General features: G+C 45.8%; 3 protein-coding genes across 7 annotated transcripts in view; 2 read left to right on the top strand and 1 right to left on the bottom strand.

Annotated features, from left to right (window-relative positions):
* The first annotated feature begins 379 nt into the window (after positions 1-379).
* znf330 (zinc finger protein 330) lies at positions 380-6,255 on the top strand. 2 transcript variants are annotated; one of them, XM_067250943.1, is made up of 10 exons: positions 380-430; positions 833-954; positions 1,419-1,438; positions 1,603-1,673; positions 2,247-2,323; positions 2,738-2,864; positions 3,772-3,876; positions 4,439-4,485; positions 5,187-5,304; positions 5,692-6,255. In XM_067250943.1, the coding sequence occupies exons 2-10, from the start codon at positions 835-837 to the stop codon at positions 5,940-5,942; spliced, it is 936 nt and encodes a 311-aa protein (XP_067107044.1). In that variant the 5' UTR covers positions 380-430; positions 833-834; the 3' UTR covers positions 5,943-6,255. The 2 variants fall into 2 exon arrangements, with proteins under 2 accessions (XP_067107044.1, XP_067107045.1); XM_067250944.1 differs by having other exon boundaries at positions 390-425; positions 829-954.
* A 213-nt stretch (positions 6,256-6,468) lies between these two features.
* Positions 6,469-12,199, top strand: il15 (interleukin 15). 4 transcript variants are annotated; one of them, XM_067250548.1, is made up of 7 exons: positions 6,469-6,820; positions 7,863-8,043; positions 8,230-8,317; positions 10,194-10,317; positions 10,931-10,975; positions 11,330-11,467; positions 11,691-12,199. In XM_067250548.1, exons 3-7 carry the CDS (start codon positions 8,295-8,297, stop codon positions 11,796-11,798), a joined length of 438 nt encoding a protein of 145 aa, XP_067106649.1. In that variant the 5' UTR covers positions 6,469-6,820; positions 7,863-8,043; positions 8,230-8,294; the 3' UTR covers positions 11,799-12,199. The 4 variants fall into 4 exon arrangements, with proteins under 4 accessions (XP_067106649.1, XP_067106648.1, XP_067106651.1 ...); XM_067250550.1 differs by having other exon boundaries at positions 6,471-6,820; positions 10,206-10,317; XM_067250547.1 differs by lacking the exon at positions 7,863-8,043.
* Positions 12,200-16,002: 3,803 nt separating this feature from the next.
* Positions 16,003-27,111, bottom strand: part of inpp4b (inositol polyphosphate-4-phosphatase type II B) — a 41,766-nt gene continuing 30,657 nt past the window's right edge. The window contains exons 5-12 of the mRNA XM_067251110.1: positions 25,819-26,006; positions 25,369-25,492; positions 23,665-23,791; positions 21,697-21,837; positions 20,825-20,922; positions 20,429-20,541; positions 19,407-19,561; positions 16,003-16,185 (exon numbers count right to left, since the gene is read on the bottom strand). Coding sequence (XP_067107211.1) covers positions 16,011-16,185; positions 19,407-19,561; positions 20,429-20,541; positions 20,825-20,922; positions 21,697-21,837; positions 23,665-23,791; positions 25,369-25,492; positions 25,819-26,006 — 1,121 coding nt within the window. The 3' untranslated portion in view covers positions 16,003-16,010. The remainder of the gene's footprint in view (positions 16,186-19,406; positions 19,562-20,428; positions 20,542-20,824; positions 20,923-21,696; positions 21,838-23,664; positions 23,792-25,368; positions 25,493-25,818; positions 26,007-27,111) is intronic.

Genomic DNA, 27,111 nt, shown 5'->3' on the forward strand with positions numbered 1-27,111 from the left:
GAATCTACGTAAGTCTACGTAAATCATATTCAAATTCAGATACTTTTGTCAGTTTTCTAGCTCCATACGTAAGTACAGTAGCCTACAGTACTTCCCATCTCTGCCATCTGGTGTAATAATTAGTCTGCAGGACCCGTTATCCCCCACAGGAGAGCTAAAATTTCCCCTAAAACGTACTTATGTGGGCTACATGTGGAAATGTTTTTATTTTGCTAAAAATTGTGTTATAATTGTGTTGTAATTTGCTTTTGTTGATAAAACGAAGGAAAATCGATAATTAACTTATTTCTTACTACACGTGAATCCGGAGATGTTGTTTTCAAAGTAGGATAGCGATCGAATAGTCTTCATTTCACCTCGGAAGAATTTGCACGGACCACACAGTCGTAACTTCCTCTTCAAGTGTGGAACGTGTGGTGGACTAGTCAAGGTAACTTTTGTATTATAATTTAATGTATTTAGAGCTCAGTGTTATAATATAAATAATATAAGATAGTCGACTCATTACATGCACATGCATAGAGTTAAAGCCATTGTCTTTAGCTAGCTAGAAGTAGGATGTCGAGACATGATAAACTGGTGGCTAACGAGCTTGCTACGATAATCTGGGTTTGCAAGCTATAGTATATGAACCGTGTGTTGCTAACGTAAAATACATTTTGACGATTTGCAGTGTCATTGATTGTGGCATGGACATTATGTCCACTGCTGGCATGGCAATATTTTCTTACTGTAGTGGGGTAGCCCAGCTATGAGGCGCTAACCAGTTAAACGTCCTTTTCTCTTGCTGATGTTATGTTTACGTCGCCGTGCGCTAATCCAACCTGCTCAGCAATGCCGAAAAAGAAGACTGGTGCCCGCAAGAAGGCAGAAAACCGTAAGGAACGGGAAAAACAGAGTCGAGCCAACCGTGACCATGTCGACGTGGCAAAGCACCCCTGCAACTCCGCTATGGTACGCAGATTATGAAGCTGGATAGTTATCAGTAACATGAGTGGTGAGCTGATTCAAGCTCCCGACTGGGTTGATTCAAATTGTGTAAAACTAATGACCAAAGAGCATAAAAGGAGATTAAGAGGCTGCAGGGATAATCATGGATGGTTGCTAAGTGATAATAGGGTGCCCTGGTTAGTATAGGTCTACAAGGATAGTATAGGTCATTGTGTCTTAGTGTATAATGTGTATTATAGTATATTGCATACTTTTCTTTGTATATTAGGATGTTTATTACTATTATTTTATTCAATTTTATTTGAGTTTATCATAGATGTAATCTATGTTCTTAGTACTTATATGTCATGCTAGTGGCTTGCGTTGTCTTGTCCCAAGAATTTTAGTGCCCAGTCTGACCTTGTGTTGTTCTATGCACCTGACAATAAAACTTGAAACCCTGATACATGATGTGTTTTGTGTTTCAGGAATGTGACAAGTGTGAAAGGTGAGCATCTGAACACATCCGGCCAAGTTAGCATCAGCCTCATCGTTTACTGCAACCCAGCTGTGTGTGTTAGTTATTAGTTATTATCTTGTTGCCCTAAGATCAAGATGACCCCTGACCCCTCTACCACCTTTCTCCCCCATCTCACCATGGCGACCGGGCAGACGGCAGAAGAACCGAGCGTTCTGCTACTTCTGTGCGTCTGTGCAGAAGCTCCCCATGTGTGCCCAGTGTGGTACGTGTTCTACTAACCAGCCTGCTCCCGGTTCTCCTCCAGGGTTCTTACCACAGGGTTCTATCAAGGGTTCTTACCACAGGGTTCTCCTCCAGGGTTCTTACCACAGGGTTCTATCAAGGGTTCTCACTAGAGGGTTCTCCTCCAGGGTTCTTACTACAGGGTTCTATCCAGGGTTCTCACTAGAGGGTTCTCCTCCAGGGTTCTTACTACAGGGTTCTATCCAGGGTTCTTACTACAGGGTTCTATCCAGGGTTCTCACTAGAGGGTTCTCCTCCAGGGTTCTTACCACAGGGTAAGAACCCCAGGGTACTGTCTGTGACAGTTTCAGAAATGTACCAAGTCAAACACACATGTAGGGTTTTTCATTGAAATACACATCCCAGGCAATTAAAAAAAGACTGTAGTGAGAACATGGGCAGTTCACCCCAAAAGGCAAAACTGTTAACATGACTCACGTGTTGTTGTGTCGACATGTTAGATGAGATGCAGGTCTGAGTCTGCATCATTCAGGACGTCTCAGGGGTTACACGAGAGGGAGCTGATGCTGTTGTTCCTGTGTTTCTACTTCAGGTAAAACCAAGTGCATGAAGTCATCTGACTGTGTGATCAAACATCCGGGGCTCCACAGCACCGGCATGGGCATGGTGGTAAGTGAAAGGGGGGGGCATGGTGGTAAGTGAAAGGGGGGCATGGTGGTGAGTGAAAGGGGGGGCATGGTGGTGAGTGAAAGGGGGGGCATGGTGGTGAGTGAAAGGGGGGGCATGGTGGTGAGTGAAAGGGGCGGGGAATTATGCTTATGACCATTAATTTGAATCAGGTGTGTTGGAGCAGGGAAACATCTAAAACATGCAGGACAGGGGTGCCCTGAGGACCAGGGTTGGGAACCACTGACCTAGACAAACATCATAAGTCTGGTCCTTTACTAAGTTTGTCACTTACTAAATGTGACATTACTAAATTGCTCTGGATTAAAGTGTCTCCTAAATGATTAAAATATAAATGTAAAAGTTGTTACTGTTAAGTAGGGTTTTTCCCTTGCTGTCCTGTGTGTGCACCACCAGGGGGCGGTGTGTGATTTCTGCGAGGCCTGGGTGTGTCACGGCAGGAAGTGTCTGAGCAGTCACGCCTGTGTCTGCCCGCTGTCAGACGCAGACTGCATCGAGTGTGAACGCTGTGTCTGGGACCACGGTAACACAGAGCTGTCTCACAGCTGTTCACACACACACACACACACACACACACACACACACACACACACACACACACACACACACACACACACACAGATGTCTATTGATTTGTCACACCCAGGGCTCGAAATTAACTTTTTGGCTTGTCAGCCAAAATGGCTGGTAGATGGAAAAAATTACCAGCCAATAATATTTTTTTACCGGCCAAAATTAAACCTGGCATTTCAGACGTACTCTGAAATTGTTTGACATAAACAACCGTTACCTATGATTTTAATATAATTCTATATTACTCTCAGAATGGATTAAACAAAATCAACCAATTTTACTTTTTGAAATAATGTATTACCTCAGGGGGTTCCAGGAGCTTACTACTCCTCTTGCTCAATGTGAGATGGGTTGTCCTTGTCCATGAGGTTTGGTCTTCGCTTTGGTCTTGGTCTTCAAAATTCTGATGTGACAGATCAATGGGGAATACTTTCTCTCTTAAATGCTGTTATCCTCTACCTTTTTTGTCTTTTTAAATCTAACTATTTGTATTATCCTTGTCATTCTCTAGCTGTTATAAAGGCTATCTTCCCGTTTTTCTGCCACCTAGATGCACGCACAACTGTTCGTGTTGGCGTTGCAAGCTTTTTTTTAACCATGACGGGCGCGGAAGTCGGGAGCTGTACTCCGCAATTTCACTCGCCAAATGGCGGAGCATCGGACACAATTTAGTCGCCAGCCCAAAAATCTACACGCCATTGGCGCTTGGCGGGTGCCAATTTCGAGCCCTGGTCACACCTGTTTATGCACACACACACACCCATACACACAGAGCTGCCTATTGTTTTCACTCAAACACACACAGCTGTTCACGGTTGTAGTGCTCATTCTCTTGCTCTGACTTCCTCTGGAGGCAGGAGGCAGGATATTCCGCTGCTGTTTCTGTCACAACTTCCTGTGTGAGGACGACCAGTTTGAGCACCAGGCCAGCTGTCAGGTCCTGCAGGCGGAGACCTACAAATGTGAGTCCTTCCTCCTCCTGTCCACCACACAGCTCCTCCTCCTGTCCACCACACAGCTCCTCCTCCTGTCCACCACACAGCTCCTCCTCCTCCTCCTGTCCACCACACAGCTCCTCCTCCTCCTCCTGTCCACCACACAGCTCCTCTTCCTCCTCCTGTCCACCACACAGCTCCTCCTCCTCCTCCTGTCCACCACACAGCTCCTCCTCCTCCTCCTGTCCACCACACAGCTCCTCCTCCTGTCCACCACACAGCTCCTCCTCCTCCTCCTGTCCACCACACAGCTCCTCCTCCTCCTCCTGTCCACCACACAGCTCCTCCTCCTGTCCACCACACAGCTCCTCCTCCTGTCCACCACACAGCTCCTCCTCCTCCTCCTGTCCACCACACAGCTCCTCCTCCTCCTCCTGTCCACCACACAGCTCCTCCTCAAGGCGCTCCTCCTGGATGGTTACGTGTCTCAGTCCAGGGTTTGGGTTAGGTGTGTCTCAGGCTTGAGGCGATGATGTAGAACCAAGTATTGATGTTGAGAAGGAGGTTTAAATGTCTCCTTTGTCTCCAGGTGTTTCCTGCAACAGACTTGGGCAGCACTCCTGTCTGCGCTGCAAGGTGAGGGGCATGTCTTGATCCCTCCAGCACCCCTACGCCTCCTCTACACCCCTACGCCTCCTCTACACCCCTACGCCTCCTCCCTACCCCTACGCCTCCTCCACACCCTACGCCTCCTCTACACCCCTACGCCTCCTCCACACCCTACGCCTCCTCCACACCCTACGCCTCCTCCACACCCCTACGCCTCCTCCACACCCCTACGCCTCCTCCCCACCCCTACGCCTCCTCCCCACCCCTACGCCTCCACACCCTACGCCTCCTCCACACCCTACGCCTCCTCCACACCCTACGCCTCCTCCACACCCCTACGCCTCCTCCACACCCTACGCCTCCTCCACACCCCTACGCCTCCTCCACACCCCTACGCCTCCTCCACACCCTACGCCTCCTCCACACCCTACGCCTCCTCCACACCCCTCTCTTACACTGGTTTGAGCCTGTTCCTCCGTGCAATTCTTACTGCATAGGCCCATGACCTGTCCTCTGCGTAGCCTACTGGCCACGCTGCCCAATAATCTAACCCTAACCACATACCAAACAGAAACACTTTACTTAATACATTTATTAATATACCGTTATATCCATGATATGGCAAAATCCATATCATGGCACAACGCCATATCGGAACTCATGTTGATACCGGTATAACGCCCACCCCTACTTCTTCCTTTCTCTGCCTGTCCCTCCCTCCTGCCCAGGCCTGTTTCTGTGACGACCACGTGAGGAGCAAGGTGTTCAAGCAGGAGAAGGGGAAAAACCTGCCGTGCCCCAAATGTGGCCACGAGACCCAGGAGACCAAAGACCTCAGCATGTCTAGTGAGTAGCAGCACACCTCACCATGCACAGGTCCACTAGCCAGGCCTAGCCCCGGACTAGCCAGGCCCAGTCCCGGACTAGCCAGGCCCGGTCCCGGACTAGCCAGGCCCGGCCCCGGACTAGCCAGGCCTAGCCCCGGACTAGCCAGGCCCGGCCCCGGACTAGCCAGGCCCGGCCCCGGACTAGCCCAGGCCCGGCCCCGGACTAGCCCAGGCCCGGCCCCGGACTATCCCCGGACTATCCCCGGCCCGGCCCCGGACTATCCCCGGCCCGGCCCCGGACTATCCCCGGCCCGGCCCCGGACTAGCCCCGGCCCGGGCCCCGGACTAGCCAGCTCCAACAGCCTAGTTAAGAGCTAGTCCCTGACCTCATGTGTTCTTTGTCTAGCCCGCTCGCTGAAGTTTGGCCGTCAGAGTGGCGCCGACGAGGAGAGCTACGGCTACGGAGCCTCTGGCTACGACAGCTACTGGAAAAGTGTCTCCAGCGCGGGGCAGGAGGAGGAGGGGGAGGAGGACTACGACGAAGACGAGGAGGAGGATGAGGAGGAGGAGGAAGAGGAGGAGGAGGAGGAGGAGGTGGTGGATAATCTGGCTGGTCTCAAATTGGAGGGCGCCATGGTAACCGGGGACAGCCACTGAGGATGAAGCTTCCCCACAGCGCCACCTAGTGAGGGGAGGGAGTTGGGCGGTCTGACGTGTGTTTTTCTGCGATACCTTGTCATACAACAATGTTCTACTTCACTTGATTTTTGTTCTCATCTTCTAATGTTGAGGTGAACTGGAAAGAGTTGATATTGTCTGCAAAGGTATCCTCCACATAGATTACTGCATTATGACTGTAGACAGTATCATACAATATAGCCTAGTTTTACTGACAGTTTTTAATTCCCTCATAAATGGTAGCTGTATATTTAGTTCACATGCAAGACTTAAAATAAAGTTATCAATTTAACTGTGTGGGATTTATTTATTTGTTATTATTTATCCTGCCTATTATGTGCTACAGATCTGACTTCCTGTCTAAAGTATTTTAAGGGCATCTGTACCGATGCAACTTCCCTGGAAGCACTGAACTGATAAGCTGCTCATAAACTGCCTCTGTCTCGTATCCAAAACAGCTTTCACTCTCATGGACCAATGGCGGGTTTATGGTTGATGCTAAACTAGTCCTCTATCGGTTCTACCCTGACCACACCACTTACCGCAGATAGCGCGTGACTAGAGTTGTCACCGAGGAAGCACGGAAGAGGCGCGCCTCAGTAGGAGCTCGAGGCGGGGAGTGGACATGACAGGATGAAAGTCTAAGGGAGACTTATGCACCGCAGAGGGATTGCGAATGACTGGATCTGGAATCACAAAAGGATACAGCAAATCTGTCAGTTTAGGAAAATGTGATCGTCGCCTATGGCCCTTACTCGTTGAGGGGCAGTTACACTGTGCGGATGACAAGTTTTTTGACAGCGATCCTTTGTATGTACACTGTAACAAGGCGTTGCATATTTCCAAGGCTACACGTGGTAAGCTAGCTATGTCAAATTTCTAAATATATACTGTCTGCCTTAAATATTCAGAGCCCTATTTATTTTAAGCCCGTCTACTTGTACATTATAGCCCAAGGTGAAACCGCGGGACAAAGTATAGTCTATTTTCCCCTGAAGAGTATCAGTCAGAAGGACTGAAAGTGTAACACTCTACAGTGTTGTCGAATTATGTTGACAGTAAATAATAAAGTAAGGTTCTTGGCATGTCCTAAACAACTTTGTTGGTTTGATACACAATATATAAATGCAAAGCCTACTCAAGGGTATGCACAATATGAAGGATAAACACAGTGCTTAAATAAAACTAGACCAATTGTCACGCTTACCCCAACAACTTTTAGTTACATTTTCACTAATGAAAGGATGGTAGCCTATGCGTTTTCTACGTCACAACTAGGATTTGTTTTGACAAGGCTATGTGAATGGACATAGCCTACAACAGGCCTGGACACACTGGCTGCGAAGCGCCTGGACGCGCCGCGCAGCGCCACGATCGTCTGTTCACACCAGACGCGCATTTCTCCGCGCCGGTCATCAAGCCTTTCAGCTACACTGAGCTTTCCTTTACGCTGACATGGTACATAAACATGGCATTGGCTATATCCCAGCATTGATCCTTATCTACGTTGTCCTTGTAAAATTGTTGCTGACATAGACAACAACTCCCTGTGCTTTTCAACTTCGAGAATTCATTTGATGCTGATTTTAGAAATCGACTTGGGGGTTCTCTCTCGGTAGGCTATGTCTCCGTGTGTGTTGTGTGCAACGCGTGACAACTCGTTTCTCTCAAACAAACAAAACAACTACGGGCATGCTAGCTCAACGGATCAATCCGTATATTTTCATTCGTTTTCATCAGGGTAACCACAAAGGACGTTCGTTACCAACATTTTGTAATTATAAAGTCTACAACTTTACAAATGTTCACCGTAGTCTACAATTAATGGAGTAAAATCTTAATAACATGTTTTTTTATTCAAATATATCAACTAATATGGTGTATTTCATCATCCTGCAGCCGATTTCGCAAGCGTCTCGCGAAAAAATTCGACCAGCTGCCGAAACGATCGCTGCAGATTGCAGGCAATCGCCTGCAAGTAGCCAGTGTGGTCGGTCGCATTTGATAACATGGGCGCCGAAAGAAAAAAGGAGGCGCTTCCAGGCGCGTCGCAGCCGATCGCAGGCCGTGTGTCCCAGGCGTAAGATACTTTCACTTTCACATAGGCTATCAAGATGGAAATGTTACGAATATCCTTTATCGTGTGCCAGTTTGAAATAACAAAATATGAATATTTTTCAAAATATACTGAATACAGTATATAGGCTATATATGGAGTTGTAGCCTACTGTTGTACAGTCGTGCATAAAACCTCCCTTATTCCTAGGAAAGCGAGAGCGGCACCGCTCTTAGCGGCAAGCGCGCGGGCAGACGGGGACCCAATGCTGCGGTATGGAGTGCCTCTTTATGATAAGGTATACAAACAGTTTTTGTTTTGTTATTTGGAGTCAAATTATGTTTGTCCTTTAGACCACTAAGTCCTTGCTTCTTACAAGTAGCGTATATTCCTAAACACGGATACAACGGAAACTATATTATTGCCTATAATCACATCGGCTACATGACATGCCTGTTTGCACAAGCACTTCTTTTGCCGTAATTGTGATTAGGCTATTCTGTTAAAAAACGTTTCACAGACATCGGTCGATTATTCCCCCCCTTCAATAATACCAATTGGTATTGTATTTTATACAATTCAAATGACGTTGTGTCCTTGGGAAGGAAATTAACCCTACTTGCCTCGGGGAATGTCCCTGTACTTAGTCGCTCTGGATAAGAACTTCTGCTAAAAGTGACTAAATGTAAACTACAAATAACTACAGTTAGGGAAATCAGTTTGTTTTGTTACGCGTTTCTGGATTCTCGATATCGGAATATCGGATTTTTAAATCACCAAATATTTGTATCGGTTTCGGCCTTAAAAATCCTTTATCGGTCGGGCTCTAGTTACAATTGGTTACAATGTAACGCGTTACAGTAGTCAGACTACTTTTGTTAGGTGACGAGTAACTTAACACGTTACTTATTTAATTGAATAAATCTGTTACTAGTTCCTTGTTCAAAAAGTAACGCGTTACTCAAGTTAGTCTTTTGGTCGCGAGCCCTCAGCATGTAGCTAAAAGTCTAGGAAAGTTGAGGCTACTTTTCGCTAGATACCTACGAAAAAGTGGGTTCCCCTTCGTTCTTTTGGTGAGCAGTCTCACGAGCCCAACTTACCTGGCGTCATGGAGCCGACCAGGTAAATAGTTATTTAAAACTTGCATGTACAGTATGCCTACGTAATGTCACATTAAATAATGTATTTGAACTCAAGCTTGTGTGATGTGTCGCTGTATCGTTGCAGTGGTTTTAGGATTATATTACAGTAAGTAAAGTCTGGTTCAGTATATAAATGAAGTAAACACCACTTTGCTACCATATACCTAGCTATAGCTTAGCTTCGTTTTGCTCCTAGATTCAGACCTAGCTCTGGTAAATTGTAGAACTATCTAACTACTAGACTTCTGCCTGCCATTTTTCAAAATTATTTATTGATTAAAGAGTTTCTTGATTCAAGAACTTCATGCAAATTGCTTTTCATTATGGTGGATCATTACCTTGATCCGTATTGCTGTATAATGATGATTGATCATGTTATATGCGAGTGCCACTGAATATTCAGTAAAATATGTGCTATTGCTGAGGTCAACCCATTAAATGTGCCAAAAGGGGGGTCAGATGGCTGAGCGGTTAGGGAGTCAGGCTATTAATCAGAAGGTTGTTGGTTCGATTCCCGGCTGTGCCAAATGACGTTGTGTCCTTGGGCAAGCCACTTCACCCTACTTGCCTCTGGGAGAATGTCCCTGTACTTACTGTAAGTCGCTCTGGATAAGAGCGTCTGCTAAATGACTAAATGTAAATGTTCTGGGCATGAGTGACCAAGGTGAATTGTCTTAGAAATAAAATACTTTTCTTAATGTAATGCAAAAGTAACTTAACGCCTTACTCTCTACAGCAAGTAACTAAGTAACGTAAATAGTTACTTTACAAGAAATGTAACTAGTAACTGTAATTAGTTACTTTAAAAAGTAACATTACCCAACTCTGCTGGTCAATACAGCTTCCGCGAACGGGAATCAGTTTTTAGGAGATAGTCACAAAGCTTTTAATCTCTTTTAATTACTTGGGCCAGCCATACATGTCTCAAACAATTTGATGTTGTCAATTCAAAACAAAACAAAAAAACAGTTAGAGCACTCTAAGCTACTAGACCTATCTATCTTAAAGTCTGTGTGGTATAATAACTGTCAGTCTCTCCCGAAGTCTATTCACCGCCCTCACAAGATTTCCCGCCACCGGCGCTGAAGACTGGACTTACTACCAAAAACTCAAGGAACTTCAGGAGATATTGAAAGAAACAAAAGAGATAATTGAGGTGAGGATCATTTGAAGGTCAGAACTACAAATGCAGCAACAGTGTTCTAGACAGTGTAGTGGAAACCAAAACCTTTGCATAAACACACACACACCTAACTCTCTGCTCAGTGCTCTGATTCTAACCAGACCAAGCTGCCAGCTCGTGGTTTATTTGCCCTAGATGGTCTGGCCTAATGACTTCACAGATGATTGTGTGAAACAAGCCAGAGTAAGGTTAGATCTGGCCCCCCTCCCATTCAAACCAATTTCCCTTCAGTTTGAAAAGTGCCGGTCAATCACCAGTTTATCTGATATGGGGCGAGTTTAACACAATGACTGTACAGATATGTGCCATTGAGGCGTTTTCATAAACAACCAAGATTACATTTTGTTGCTCTGATTGGTTGTATCTAGATCAAATTCTGATTGGTTGTATCTAGATCTAATTCTATCCAATTGCGTCCAGAGGCCTTTTGGTCTGTCTGCTGATAACGCCCCTTGAAATGAAAATGCACTGAGACAGTGAACTGGTGTGGTGATGCCAGGCTGATATGTATTGGTTAACTGGTGTGGTGATGCCAGGCTGCTCAGATTCAGTGTAAAATGTTTTTCCCCCTCTTTTCTCCCCCCAGAAGTCTGATGCACTTGTGTACGCTCCTGTCTTCGACAACATACCTGTGAGTTAGTGTCAAACTTCTACCTGTCCCTGGGAAAAACTGTAATTTAACTAATGTCTTGCCTGTTATGAATAAATGAGTACAGATGTGGGCGAGCTGTCAGATTAGGGGTTGCAAAATTTATTTTGAAAATTATAGCAGAATTGACATCAACAGGATTTTTTCAATTATACATTGTGATACATTTAATCAAATTGTTTGGAGATTTTTTTCAAAATGACTTCTCCCAAAGGAGATTTAAAATTTCAATGAGCCCTTCCGGTTGAAATAAAGGTTAAATTCATAAATACAACTAAAATAAGGGTGATGGTAGTTAGTATTTACATACGTGTAGTCTTGCTGATTGTTTCCCAGGAGAGCTGCAGTAAGATGTTTCTGAAGTGTTATCTCCTGGATCTGGAGATAATTCTGCAGGAGGAGGAGATGCTGGATGTCACTTACTGCAGATCACACAACATTAGGAGCTTCATAGAGGATTGTTCAACCCTCTTTGTAAGTTGTGATGAGTTATCGGTTTGATTTACTAAATGAATGAATGTGAGCAGCAGACATGTAGACCTGACTAAACTCAACAGTCTGGTTGGTTGGTGTAGTCCGTTCTGCTTTTATGGGACACTAAATAACCTCTTTAACAAGTAATGATATAATGTAATGTTATTAGATTAATTTCTACCACCAGCCAATCATAATTGGTATTTTCTAATTGTATTTTCAGACATTTTCCTCTGAGAACTGCTTACCATGTGAATCAGAAATAGTCAACACAACCATCTTCATCGAGAGGTTGGACGAATTACTCAAAGCAATGATGTCTGAAAAGTGATTTGTGTTGTATTTATAATGTAAATACATTTCACATTTATATTGTGAAATTATGATTCCTTTATGTCACCTCTTTGTATCATGTGAACTCTACTGACTTATTTACTTGTCGTTATAATTCATTCAAGTGTCCTTGTTGTGTTTTCAAATTAGGCTGAATATGTTGAAACGGTGAATGAATGTATGCTGAGTTGAAAGGTTGAAAGGGGCGTGTAAAGGGGCCGTGTAAAGGGGCCCCTTGAGCCAAATGTGCTAGGACTGCCACTGGTTGCTAGCAATGTATAACCTTGTGTGCACATTTATTTTTAGTTTAATATCAATCTGTATTTAAAACTATTTGAACATATACACAGTTTTGTGTTTGTGTGTACTATTTGATATAGTAAATATTGTAATTTTTCATGCATTTTTTGAGGTTCTTTTCATGCTAAATATTCAGAAGGATTTTATCATACAACCAATTTAACACTCACTATTTACACATGCACTGCAGTCCTTTACTAGACATTAAGATATGGTACACTGAATAAAAACACACCTCCAAACCTTTCCATTTTGAAATAAAACAGAAAGCTTTACCCACCTACTGTGTCTGGTAGCCGAGACGTTACTTTACACTGTGCCTGGTAGCCGAGACGTTACTTTAACACTGTGCCTGGTAGCCGAGACGTTACTTTACACTGTGCCTGGTAGCCGAGACGTTACTTTAACACTGTGCCTGGTAGCCGAGACGTTACTTTACACTGTGCCTGGTAGCCGAGACGTTACTTTACACTGCCTGGTAGCCCAGACGTTACTTTACACTGTGCCTGGTAGCCGAGACGTTACTTTACACTGTGCCTGGTAGCCGAGACTTTACTTTACACTGTGCCTGGTAGCCGAGACGTTACTTTACACTGTGCCTGGTAGCCGAGACGTTACTTTACACTGTTCCTGGTAGCCGAGACTTTTGTTCCGTGTGACTTCCTCCTCGGGACGTCAACTTCCGTGTGACTTCCTCCTCGGGACGTCAACTCGCACCCGAAGCCTTTCAGAAGCGGAGCGCTGCGATATACAGGAGAGTTCATGATATCAACAAACGGCTAGAGGCTTTAGTGGATGCAGGCATGCGCACAAGCCCAGATGGAGCGGAATGCATTCCTGCCATCAACACGTGCGTGTGAGGTCGCGTTGTTGTGCAGTGTGTGTGGCTGGCCAAAATAACGTGTACTCTTCGGTGCCAGAAGCTGCTGCATCACGTTATTGGAACCTGCAGTGCTGGTCTCATTGGAACCTGCAGTGCTGGTCTCACTGGAACCTGCAGTGCTGGTCTCACTGGAACCTGCAGTGCTGGTCTCACTGGAACCTGCAGTGCTGGTCTCATTGGACCCTGCAGTGCTGGTCTCACTGGAACCTGCAGTGCTGGTCTCACTGGACTGGTGATTTACTGGAAAGCTGACCCAACCCAAGTCAATATATAAGTTCAGTGGAACTGGTAATGTCACAGATCTACTAACATGAATGTATGTTCTAATCTTATTACAGTATATTGTTGAACAGTCTACATTCTACAAAGTACTAAGTACATTCAAACAGTCTACAAAGGCTCCGGGTGTGCCAAAGCAAATTCCTTGTCTGTGCAAACTTTCATGGCGAATAAATCCCATTCTGATTCTAACACTGTCATTTTATATGTGCAATTTTAATGTATGGATGAATATGTGCACACACAACAGAGCACAAAAGTGTCCAGAGTCCAGTGCAGAGCTGATATGAGAGCAGGGTTTCATTACTTCCTGTTCCATAATGTTTCCATTATAAATCCATAATGATCATATTGCCAGTGACTGACTGAGGCAAGTCCTCGGCACATGAGAGAATGAGACTGATCAACATGGTGATCTCCCGCTGGACAGACTCTCCTGTTATTGTTCCATTAAAAAGCTTTCACCAGTAAATGCTACAGGTATGACTTACACAAACACATGCTTTCCAAGGGGTAGAGACCCAAAACATCTTTATTTATCAAAAACAAAACTCTTTAAAAACGTACAAATACGACCATACAAAAGTCACAAAATCAGTTAAATAGCACTTTGGTGATGGTAAAGATAAATATTGTGGTATAAGATTTATGATTATATTTATGTGAAGTACACCCAGAAACCCATATGTATGTTATGTGAGAAACACCCAGAAACTCCTAGTCACACTCAGTCACACTCAGTCACACCCAGAAACACCCAGTCACACTCAGTCACACTCAGAAACACCCAGAAACACCTAAAAACACCCAGAAACACAGACGCTGCCTACATGATGTTGAAGAAACATGATTCATTCTTGAGTCATTTGCAAAATGTGTAAGTGTGTTTGTGGGTATGACTTAAAACTTGTTTTCACCTGGCAGCATTAAGCAAGGTGTTCCACAGCAGGATGAACTTCACACCAGCTCAGCAGAACTGGAACAACGCAGACATTTGAACAATACTTCATAAATGAGTCAAAGTGGAGAACACTAACAGCTATTTACAACATTCCTTTCAGATCTGCACATCTTTAAATAATTATATTGATGCAGGGATATGTGACAGAACTGCAGGAGTAAATTGTTCTAAACCCCAGTTGTATCAATATGTATATATCTATATATATTTATACATACATATACATAATTTCATATATATCAGATATATGATATATTCTATATCTGCTATTTGGGGTCACTGAGAGACCTACACCGTACATAAATAGAGGACACTAGTGGTCAGGTTGGTCCACGCTGGTGTCTGCAGGAGTCCTTCTGCCGTTCCCTGTAGGAGTCCCCTCCCCCCCCCCCTCTCCTGCAGGAGTCCCCTCTGCCGTAGGTTCCCTCAGGAGGCGTGTACCACCTGGGGAACATTAGTCGGTTCCCCCCGGAGGCCTGTAGCACCTGGGGAACGTTAGTAGGTTCCCTCCGGAGGCCTGTAGCACCTGGGGAACGCCAGGAGCTGCACAACGTTGAATGCGTACTTCCTGCAGCCTGTATTCTTATGGACGTTTTGGATCCGGCATCCTTCTCTGGTGTTTGACGACAGAAATACGAGGGGGGGGGGGGGGGGGGGGAGATGGTAGGTGAAATAAAAAACACTCATGAGGTTATATTCTGTTGAATGCAGGATTGTAGTGGAACCACCAACTGCTTGGTTCTTTGGTGAAAATATTGTTAGACATAATAGTCTTCTGCAAATAAGATTATAACAATACTTTTTTAAATAATATTTTATATTACAATATATATATACAGTATATTTATATGAGAAATGATCATATATTGTTACAGTCAGAAGTCTGTATACACATTGGATACTGAGCAGAGTCTAGATATTGTTATATAACAAAAAAGTATTTGCATGAAATAGTCTGGTGAATATGGAAGTCTTTCTTCTGAATAGTCTATTATTGAATAGTCATTGATACACTTTAGTCAGATATTGATCGTCTGTGTCTGGTGTTGATGGAGACACGGACTGCTTCAACACTAGCAGGAAGTCTGTGTGAACATGAACCTTATCTGTTTGTGTAATCTATATTAAAACAGACAGCATGATCCATCATTACTTATCTGACGTGCACTGTTTACATTAGATCAAGTTTGTTTCTGACTGATGTCGAAAGTTTGGCCTACTTCCTCATAGATTCACATGCAGTATTCAGAAAGTTCTATGTAAAGTGAGATGACCAAACCTGGGGAGAGCTGTGTTTTGGAGAGCTGTGTTTAGGAGAGCTGTGTTTTGGAGAGCTGTGTTTAGGAGAGCTGTGTTTTGGAGAGCTGTATCTAGGGGAGCTGTGTTTAGGAGAGCTGTGTTTTGGAGAGCTGTGTTTAGGAGAGCTGTGTTTAGGAGAGCTGTGTTTTGGAGAGCTGTGTTTAGGAGAGCTGTATTTTGGAGAGCTGTGTTTAGGAGAGCTGTGTTTAGGAGAGCTGTGTTTAGGAGAGCTGTGTTTTGGAGAGCTGTGTTTAGGAGAGCTGTGTTTTGGAGAGCTGTGTTTAGGAGAGCTGTATTTAGGGGAGCTGTGTTTAGGAGAGCTGTGTTTTGGAGAGCTGTGTTTTGGAGAGCTGTGTTTAAGGGAGCTGTGCTTAGCGGAGTATATATATATACAGATTAATATGGAGAGAAAGGACACAGACAGACAGAACAACCAAACCTAATGTGAAGAGTCAGATTGTGCACACAGAAGAGGCATCATCAGCAGTTTATTGATATTTTGCGAGCAGAAAAACCAGACTTAAGATGAGCCACACCACCAGTAGGTGGGAACTAACGAGCAACAACGCGATTGGATAGAAGTGACGGGACGCCGGCTTGTTCTCTGCCACAGAGCCCGCCTCCGGGTCCTCCCATTGGCCCACGTCTCCCTGCACCAGGCGGCTGATTGGCCGGTGGACAGCAGGTCAGGGGTTAGGCACCAGGGGAAATAAACAGGAAAACAACAGAAAAGCAACAGAAAGAGAAAGACAGTGTTAGGGAAGACGAGGATCCCCAGTTAGAGGATCCCCAGTTAAACACAGACGCAAGCAGACGGACAAGTATGGAGGACGGATGAACAGAAAGATGGATGCATGGATATAGATAGATGGGTGGATAGATGGATGGATAGACAGATGGATGGATAGGTGAATGAATGGATCGATAGATAGGTGGGTGGATAGATGGATGGAGAAAACTAGAGAACTAGATTGTATAGCAGGTTCTGATTGGCCAAATTTATGTATGTGTTTAGGTGTCTGTGCTGTTCCGACAATGCAGAATTCAGAACTATTATGGTATTCAATAACCCACAATACGTCTTCAGACCATGGCCAAAACACTACGTTATATCTTTATATGCTAGGAGGTTACATGAATGCAGCCTGCTAAAGCTATTCACGCCAGCTGAAGCCGGTCGATTATTAACACATATGCTGCACTTGTGTACATCGCTACAACACAAGCTTATGTTATGTAGATGTGAAGGTAAATATGCTGTGTATAAGTGAAGGTAAATATGTTGTGTGTAAGTGAAGGTAAATATGCTGTGTATAAGTGAAGGTAAATATGCTGTGTATAAGTGAACGGAAACAGCCAGAGAGAGACAAACAGGAAGCCACAAAGTTTTGTGTCTGTATCTTGATTCAACCCACCCCAGTGAGTGAGAGATGTGACATCTTTAATCAAGCCCCAGAGACAAACAAAACACACAAAACTGTCAACTGACAGGTTCTGCTTCTGACAACGCCTTGCTTTCAAGATCTTCTCTAAATAAACACACAAACCAGTTTATCTGAGAATGTCTGTTGTGGCCTAGATCTAAGCATGGATTAAGGGATTTATATCTACAGGTGCGCTGGGAGCTCACTACCTGCTGTGTCACATGATCCGCCACCTGACAGGAGTCAGGTGACTGAGCGGTTAAGAAAGCGGGCTAGTAATCAGAAGGTTGCCAGTTCGATTCCCGGCCGTGCCAAATGACGTTGTGTCCTTGGGCAAGGCACTTCACCCTACTTGCCTCGGGGGGTATGTCCCTGTACTTACTGTAAGTCGCTCTGGATAAGAGCGTCTGCTAAATGACTAAAATGTAAGTGTAAATCAGTGGGTTTAGTTCCATCAGAGGAATGTTAATATGGACTGAGGGGTAGTGTTCCAAATTCAATTATCCTAATTTCATCTTGAATTCTCAGTCAACCAATGTACTGTACTGTGAGGGTGACGAACTGGGAGTAAATTGATAGGGATAGCGTTAGATACAGCGATAGCGATAGATACAGTACTATATTAGAAAAGATCAATTATAAATACAAATTGCAAACCACTTTTATATTTGTCAGATTTACCTTTCCCTTGTTTTAATAGAGAAGTAGCTAGCTAGTGTTAGCTTGTTGCAGGCCTGAAGGAGCGTTAGGATAACGGCTTGACTGGAACCTAACAAGGCAAGTAACTGCAGCCTGAGTGAGGGGGTAACTGCAGCCTGAGTGAGGGGGTAACTGCAGCCTGAGTGAGGGGGTAACTGCAGCCTGAGTGAGGGGGTAACTGCAGCCTGAGTGAGGGGGGTAACTGCAGCCTGAGTGAGGGGGTAACTGCAGCCTGAGTGAGGGGGGTAACTGCAGCCTGAGTGAGGGGGTAACTGCAGCCTGAGTGAGGGGGTAACTGCAGCCTGAGTGAGGGGGTAACTGCAGCCTGAGTGAGGGGGGTAACTGCAGCCTGAGTGAGGGGGGTAACTGCAGCCTGAGTGAGGGGGTAACTGCAGCCTGAGTGAGGGGGTAACTGCAGCCTGAGTGAGGGGGGTAACTGCAGCCTGAGTGAGGGGGTAACTGCAGCCTGAGTGAGGGGGGTAACTGCAGCCTGAGTGAGGGGGTAATTTATGCAGAGCCATGGATGCAGAGTGGGATGGGGAAGAACCTAATTTGTTGTCACATATAGTGACTAACCCTAACCCTAACCCATATAGTACTATACATTCCACAGTTTGGATTACGCAGCAAAGGAAAGGATCAAGACAGCTGGACAACCAACTCCACAGACAATATTATATATTTATATACATCCTTTTTGTTGTTATATGATATATGATAATATCACATTTGCTCCTTATGAAAGATGGGGATAAGCTTCGGGTGCATCACCTTACCTTATTTGTATAGTAAATTTGCATTAGGTTGCTAGTTTGCATTAGGTTGCTAGTTGGATTATTGCTACATTTGAACATAAGAACATCACATAACTTGAACATAAGTAGAGATAAGCAGCCAACTAGTATAAAATATCATGACGCAGTGGGTCTGTGTTTGATAAATTAAGGATGTAACCTTTATACTGCATTAAAGGATCAGCATTCCTTTCGTGCAGAAAGAGGAGCCCTCCAAATGAACTCTAGGCAAAACTAGGCTGACGTAAACACGCTGACCCTTATTGTTTTAAGCATGCCATAAACTCTGACCGTTATCTTTACGCATGCCATATGGTTAGCCTAGTAGGGGTCAAATCTTCACCCCTGTAAAGTTTTTTGAGGACATGGTGGGTGATGGTAATGCTGGTAGTTTGAGGACATGGTGGGTGATGGTAATGCTGGTAGTTTGAGGACATGGTGGGTGATGGTAATGCTGGTAGTTTGAGGACATGGTGGGTGATGGTAATGCTGGTAGTTTAAGGACATGGTGGGTGATGGTAATGCTGGTAGTTTGAGGACATGGTGGGTGATGGTAATGCTGGTAGTTTGAGGACATGGTGGGTGATGGTAATGCTGGTAGTTTGAGAACATGGTGGGTGATGGTAATGCTGGTAGTTTGAGGACATGGTGGGTGATGGTAATGCTGGTAGTTTGAGGACATGGTGGGTGATGGTAATGCTGGTAGTTTAAGGACATGGTGGGTGATGGTAATGCTGGTAGTTTGAGGACATGGTGGGTGATGGTAATGCTGGTAGTTTGAGGACATGGTGGGTGATGGTAATGCTGGTAGTTTAAGGACATGGTGGGTGATGGTAATGCTGGTAGTTTGAGGACATGGTGGGTGATGGTAATGCTGGTAGTTTGAGGACATGGTGGGTGATGGTAATGCTGGTAGTTTGAGGACATGGTGGGTGATGGTAATGCTGGTAGTTTAGGTACGTCTCACCTCCTCATGCAGTCGAGAGCTCGTACGAAGTAGTCTTTGTTGAGCTGATGCTCGTCGCGGAGCAGAGAACACTGCTCCAGGGTCACAGACATGGACGTCCGGTCTTTGGCGCTTTTACAGCTGGTGAACCTGATGCCATTCATCCTCCTGCAGATCTGCCCGGGGACACACGACACGGGGACAAACAAGACATGTTATCCTGATTTTTACTGACACTGTACTGACTTCAAAATGCATGCTCCATTATGTAAAACTAGGAATTTTTATAGAGAATTGAGAGCTATTTTTGAAAAGCTGTATCCAGAAATTCAATATTGCTTGTCTCTGATAAATATTTGCTCTTCATCTTCTCCTACGACTGTATGTTATGCAGGAGCTCAGTGAGGCGTGAGAAGAGAATCAACACCCAAGTCTGAGGCAACATCAGGTTACACACAGAATCTGGAATTACTAGATAGAAAGTCCCATTGTTATAGAAACAGATTTGGCCCAGATAATATTCAACCTGCATGCATGTGAGTAAGTATGTGGAAGAGATGTGTGTGTGTGTGTGTGAGTGTGTGTGTGTGAGTGTGTGTGTGTGTGAGTGTGTGTGTGTGGGAGCGTGAGTGTGTGTGTGAGTGTGTGAGCGTGTGTGTGTGTGTGTGTGTGTGTGAGTGTGTGTGAGCGTGTGTGTGTGTGTGTGTTAGTGTGTGTGTGTGTGTGTATGAGCGTGTGTGTGTATATATATTGTTTTATTACTGTTGCTTGCTTGTTCCCACAGGTACACTTGCACTTATAGCTGTTCATGTTGTTTGGTTGTGACTTGTTTAACTACATGCTCTTATGGTTCTTCCCTTTGGCACTTACTTTGGTTGTTCACAATGTGTGCTTCATGTTTTGGCTACTCGCAATGTTTTTTGGCTATCTTGTTGTTATGATCAGTGACCTATGCACTTTGTAAAGCTCTCTCTTGGAAGTCGCTTTGGATAAAAGCGTCTGCTAAATGAATAAATGTAAATGTAAATGTAAATATATCTCACCGCTCCAGCAAGCCACAGTATTTCCACATTCTTCCTCTTCTTTGTAATTACATTCTGGCCCAAGGTTTCAAGTAATTCTTTCAAGTCGCTCTGTGTTTCAAAATGTGGTAGATCTGGGAAAATAAATTAAAACAACGTCTTAGAAGATTTCAGCAGAATATTTTTTTGTACTTGGTGACAGTATGCTAACAGATATGAGAGCACAGTGGTCAAGGTTTGTGGACCTCAGAGAGGACAGTATGCTAGCAGATGTGGACCTCAGAGAGAACAGTATGCTAGCAGATGTGGACCTCAGAGAGGACGGTATGCTAGCAGATGTGGACCTCAGAGAGGACAGTATGCTAGCAGATGTGGACCTCAGAGAGAACAGTATGCTAGCAGTTGCTTCAGACTCACCTTCTGTGGACACCTTTTCTTTCAGCGATCTGTAATAACCATCTAAGATCTCAAAGTTCCTCTGGTTGATTCTCTCCTGCAAGGAGCTGTCGCCAAACCTGAGGATGGAGGAAAGAGAGACAGAGGTAGACAGAGGTAGAGACAGAGGTAGAGAGAGGTAGAGACAGAGGTAGAGAGAGGTAGAGACAGAGGTAGAGAGAGGTAGAGGCAGAGGTAGAGAGAGGTAGAGACAGAGGTAGAGAGAGGTAGAGACAGAGGTAGAGAGAGGTAGAGACAGAGGTAGAGAGAGGTAGAGACAGAGGTAGAGAGAGGTAGAGACAGAGGTAGAGAGAGGTAGAGACAGAGGTAGAGAGAGGTAGAGACAGAGGTAGAGAGAGGTAGAGGCAGAGGTAGAGAGAGGTAGAGACAGAGGTAGAGAGCGGTAGAGGCAGAGGTAGAGAGAGGTAGAGACAGAGGTAGAGAGAGGTAGAGACAGAGTCATCATAAATAACTCGATCCACACATGGCTCCACTGTGCAGAAAGCCTGTATGTTTGATGCTATCACCTGACAGCTTCCTGCTGGAGCCAGCTTCCTGCTGGAGCCAGCTTCCTTCTGGAGCCAGCTTCCTAACCCTTCCTTACCCTAACCCTCTGCTCTCACAGGAGAAACACATGCTGGACTCCCATGTAGTGTGCATGTGTGTGTGTGTCTGTCTGTGTGTGAGTGATTGAGTGTGTGTGTGAGAGAGAGAGTGTGTGTGTGTGTGTGTCTGTGTGTGTGTGTGTGTGAGAGTGTGTGTGTAAGTGTGAGAGTGTGTGTGTAAGTGTGAGAGTGTGTGTGTGTGTGTGAGTGTGTGTGTTTGTGTGTGTGAGTGTGTGTGTGTACTAGCACCTCTCAGCGATGGTCTGCTGCTCGTTGATCCCCACGTTGAAGAGGACAGGGTGGACATGCAGGGGCTGGCCCTCCCTCATCTCCCACGGCAACGCCTGAAACGCCCCCTGAGGGAGGGGAACTTCTACAGTGTAGTGGTCTCTGGAGGGGGAAGGGAGGAGGAGGAGAGGAGGGAGAGGGGAGGAATGTAGGGAACATAAATGTAGAGATGGCATAAAAGACGATGGTTAACAGCCAAAAGTGATGAAAGTAATGCTATATTGCTCAACATACAGATGATTTCACAGGTCAGAGAAGCACTTACAGATCCAGAAGTCATGCTCAAGTTAGCATGGCTTCCCTCAGACAGAGATAGCATCTGCAACATGACCCTCCCTGGTTTGTAATGCACAGGAGAACTTAATATACAGTGAGTTCTTTGGGTGTTGCTGTTGGTGCACTTACAGTTGTTGTTCATCTGCTGAACGTACTGTATGCACTGATTGTATGTTGCTTTGGATAAAAGAGTTTGCTGAATTAGAAGAGGGAGAAAGTGTAGCACTGTTCCCATGACAACATTCTGCAGTGTAGCACTGTTCCCATGACAACATTCTGCAGTTGGAAGCATCTATATGATGTTTGTTGTCCTTGGAGCTTTTGATCTCTGTGGTTTGACATTTTATATTTTACATTTACATTTAGTCATTTAGCAGACGCTCTTATCCAGAGCGACTTACAGTAAGTACAGGGACATTCCCCCGAGGCAAGTAGGGTGAAGTGCCTTGCCCAAGGACACAACGTCAGTTTGCATGACCGGGAATCGAACTGGCAACCTTCGGATTACTAGCCCGATTCCCCCACCGCTCAGCCACCTGACTCCCTATTTTGCACATTGTGATATTGTTTTGCCTGAAACATCTATAACACTCACATCTGGGTGCGTCTGAGCCCGCATGCGTCTGAGCCCGCATGCGTCTGAGCCCGCATGCTCCTTAGAGAACTGATAAAGTGCTTCCTGACATTGAGGCAGCCAGGAAGAGGCTTCATTGTATTTGATGCATTACTCCCTTTATTATTTTAATGAGAGAGATGGTTATCATGGAGAGGAGGAAACCAGGAGGACAGGAAACCAGGCTACTGGGACGAGGCCTCAGCCTGCATGGGGTTACATTTCACCAGTGAGCCGCCGGGGTCCCAGAGGTAATACTGACTGGCACATGGCTCCAGTGGTAATACTGACTGGCACATCGCTCCTGTGGTAATACTGACTGGCACATGGCTCCAGTGGTAATACTGACTGGCACATGGCTCCTGTGGTAATACTGACTGGCACATGGCTCCTGTGGTAATACTGACTGGCACATGGCTCCTGTGGTAATACTGACTGGCACATGGCACAGTGGTAATACTGACTGGCACATGGCTCCTGTGGTAATACTGACTGGCACATGGCACAGTGGTAATACTGACTGGCACATGGCTCCAGTGGTAATACTGACTGGCACATGGCACAGTGGTAATACTGACTGGCACATGGCTCCTGAGGTAATACTGACTGGCACATGGCACAGTGGTAATACTGACTGGCACATGGCTCCAGTGGTAATACTGACTGGCACATGGCTCCTGTGGTAATACTGACTGGCACATGGCTCCTGTGGTAATACTGACTGGCACATGGCTCCTGTGGTAATACTGACTGGCACATGGCTCCATCACCTGGCATCAAACTGAGTCCTCTCCCCAGGGTGTGTCCCTGCACTAAGCAGAATCCACACAGTGCTGGTTTAAGCACAGGACAAACTGAACCCTAATGACTAACATAAACAAAGGACAAGTCTTACAAATAAACCTGTGAAATGCCTTCATGAACCACAATCTGCATTCAGGGAAAGTATGCAGTCAAGTCAGTTATTCTAGTATTGTCTAGCTTGTGTCCCTATGAAGAGATGTGTTTGCTGCAGTGCATTCTGAGTGTTGGAGACGTACCGCCTCCCACTGATGACCGGCTGCAAGTGGCAGGGTTGGTCTGTCCTGGCCTGGGTGATCTTAAAGGTGACGTGTTGGAGGTCTGAGATGCCCACCTCCATGTCCTCCAGCATGCCCACCTCTTCACCTGCACCACACATCACATCCGTTTGACTTTCACTTTACAGTCCTGGCATTGTCCTGAACACAGCTGAAATGTGTTGTGAAACAGCTTCCAACATCCTGGCCTCTCCCCAGCATCTACTCCACCTTCCTGCAGCTCTAGACTGAGCAGCAACATCCTGGCCTCTCCCCAGCATCTACTCCACCTTCCTGCAGCTCTAGACTGAGCAGCAACATCCTGGCCTCTCCCCAGCATCTACTCCACCTTCCTGCAGCTCTAGACTGAGCAGCAACATCCTGGCCTCTCCCCAGCATCTACTCCACCTTCCTGCAGCTCTAGACTGAGCAGCAACATCCCCTCAGCTGGTCACTTCCAGATTTGCCATTTTAATTCCATGTACATACTCACCAGCACGCTACACTATATTTATAATATTTCTCCCTTTTTAATGCATAACTGCTGTTTCTGTTCCTAATCAGAATCAGAATCGTGTTTAATCGCCAAGTAAGTGGTCACAAAAAATGAATTTACTAATGTGTCCCTGCTGCTCTGTCATTCCTGCCCATTCAGACCATCTGGATTAGGGTTCATCTGGGTTAGGGTTCATCTGGATTAGGGTATATCTGGATTAGGGTATATCTGGGTTAGGGTTCATCTGGGCTCTTCCTGCTGCCAGTGTTTAATACCTCTTTTCATTTGTTATGCCACTACATAGCTGTTGCTTGTCATGTTACTGGAATGTGGTTGTCCAGAACCCTGTTAACCCTATGTGGTGACCTTCAACCCTGTGTGTGTGTGTTTAACCATAGATATATATAAAGGGTAGATGTCTCGTCCGCATTGCCGGACCACGGAGTCGAACGTCCGCACATGGCGGCCATCTTGCTACAGTCAACTCGCACACCCATAACATTGTGTTAATGCTACATGTACTTGTTAAATGACCATAACTTGCTCAATTTTCAACCGATTTTGGTTTGGTTTGTTATCAACGTCAGAGATGTCATTATTTACATTTACATTTAGTCATTTAGCAGACGCTCTTATCCAGAGCGACTTACAGTAAGTACAGGGACATTCCCCTGAGGCAAGTAGGGTGAAGTGCCTTGCCCAAGGACACAACGTCAGTTAGCATGACCGGGAATCGGACTGACAACCTTCGGATTACTAGCCCGATTCCCTAACTGCTCAGCCACCTGACTCCGTAACTTTTTAAATGACCATAACTTGCTCAATTTACAACCGATTTTGAAACGGTTTGGTTTGTTATCAACGTCAGAGACGTCGTTATGCCACTGCATACTTCTATTCTATTTTTTTTTTTTATAACATAATTATTCATAAGTATGCAGTGGCATAACGACGTCTCTGACGTTGATAACAAACCAAACCGTTTCAAAATCGGTTGAAAATTTAGCAAGTTATGGTCATTTAAAAAGTACATGTAGCATCAACACAATTTTATGGGTAAGCGAGTTGACTGTAGCAAAATGACGGACGTTCTAGACTCCGCTGTAAGACATCTAGTTTTTATATATATCTATGTGTTTAACCCTGTGTGCTGACCTTTATCCCAGTGTGTGTGTGCGTGTGGTACGTACTGTAAGTGCTGAGCAGGCCCTCAAACTGTGCCAGGACGCCCACCAGGTGGAGCTGTCTGAGGAAGGCCTGGTCCTCCACCCCCGCATACAGCCTCATCACGAAGCCACAGGCCAGCGCGGCCAGCTGCACGCACGCACGCCCACACACACGCGGACATACACGCACACACACGTGCACGCAGTCACACACACACGCACTCACACACACACACGCACTCACACACATACACACACACACACACACACACAGGGGTCAGATAAGATGTCCATAGAAACATGGGAATGTAGAAACTACAGGGCTAATCCCTTGTCCTAGCCTTAGCCTACCCTTTCCCATAATCCTGATCTCTCCCTGTTAAACTGGCTCCAGTGTGCACGCTGCCCCTCTGAAAGCGGGGGTTCTGCTGCCTGACTTGAAGCCCTGTTCTGGGGGAGAGCGTGGCTGCGTACCGCCTGGCTGAACACGACGTCTCTCCGCTGTTGCAGCAGCAGCCCCTGGGGGGCGCTGCTTACCGCCTCCTGCAGCAGCACGAAGCTCAAGGCCCCCGCAGCTCTGCGGCCCACCTCCCCCACACTGCGCTGCAGTCTAGTCACCAGGGGGAGCAGCTGCTCACACCAGTCCCCTGCTGAGGGGGGGGAGGGGAGAGAGGGAGACAGGGGAGAGAGGGAGACAGGGGAGAGAGGGGAGAGAGGGAGAGAGGGGAGAGAGGGAGACAGGAGAGAGAGGGAGACAGGGGAGAGAGGGGGAGAGGGGGGAGACAGGGGAAAGAGGGGAGAGGGGGAGACAGGGGAGAGAGGGGAGAGGGGGGAGACAGGGGAGAAGGTGAGAGAGGGGAGAGAGGGGGAGAGAGGGGGAGAGAGGGAGAGAGGGGAGAGAGGGGGAGAGAGGGGAGAGAGAGGGGGAAGAGGGGGAGACAGGGGAGAGAAGGTGAGAGAGGGGAGAGAGGGAGAGAGGGGAGAAGGGGAGGAGAGGGGACAAGGGGAGAAGGGGAGAAGGGTAGGATAGTTGTGATTCAAAATCACAATCAATGTTGTGATTTTCCCTCTTATAATCACAACATTCCCCTGAGAACAGGCAAAGTTGAGCGTGGGGGGGGGGGGGTGAAGAGTGTGTGTGTGTGTACGATGTGTTTGTGAGGTGTGTGTGTAAGGTGTGTGTGTAAGGTGTGTTTGTGAGGTGTGTGTGTAAGGTGTGTTTGTGAGGTGTGTGTGTAAGGTGTGTGTGTAAGGTGTGTTTGTGAGGTGTGTGTGTAAGGTGTGTGTGTAAGGTGTGTTTGTGAGGTGTGTGTGTAAGGTGTGTGTGTAAGGTGTGTTTGTGAGGTGTGTGTGTAAGGTGTGTGTGTAAGGTGTGTGTGTGAGGTGTGTGTGTAAGGTGTGTGTGTAAGGTTGTGTTTTGTGAGGTGGTGTGTGGTAAAGGTGTGTGTGTAAGGTGTGTTTGTGAGTGTAAGGTGTGTTTGTGAGGTGTGTGTGTAAGGTGTGTGTGTAAGGTGTGTTTGTGAGGTGTGTGTTAAGGTGTGTGTGTAAGGTGTGTGTGTAAGGTGTGTGTGTAAGGTGTGTTTTGGAGGTGTGTGTGTAAGGTGTGTGTGTAAGGTGTGTGTGTAAGGTGTGTTTGTGAGGTGTGTGTGTAAGGTGTGTGTGTGAGGTGTGGAGAGGGTTTGCAGGAAAGTTCTATTTAGTGTGCTATTTTGGTCGACAGGGGGCAGTGTTATCTATGTTACAAGTTTGTGTGTGTGTGTGTGTGAT

This window comes from Osmerus mordax, chromosome 14, assembly GCF_038355195.1.
Source record: "Osmerus mordax isolate fOsmMor3 chromosome 14, fOsmMor3.pri, whole genome shotgun sequence".
NCBI lineage: Eukaryota > Metazoa > Chordata > Actinopteri > Osmeriformes > Osmeridae > Osmerus > Osmerus mordax.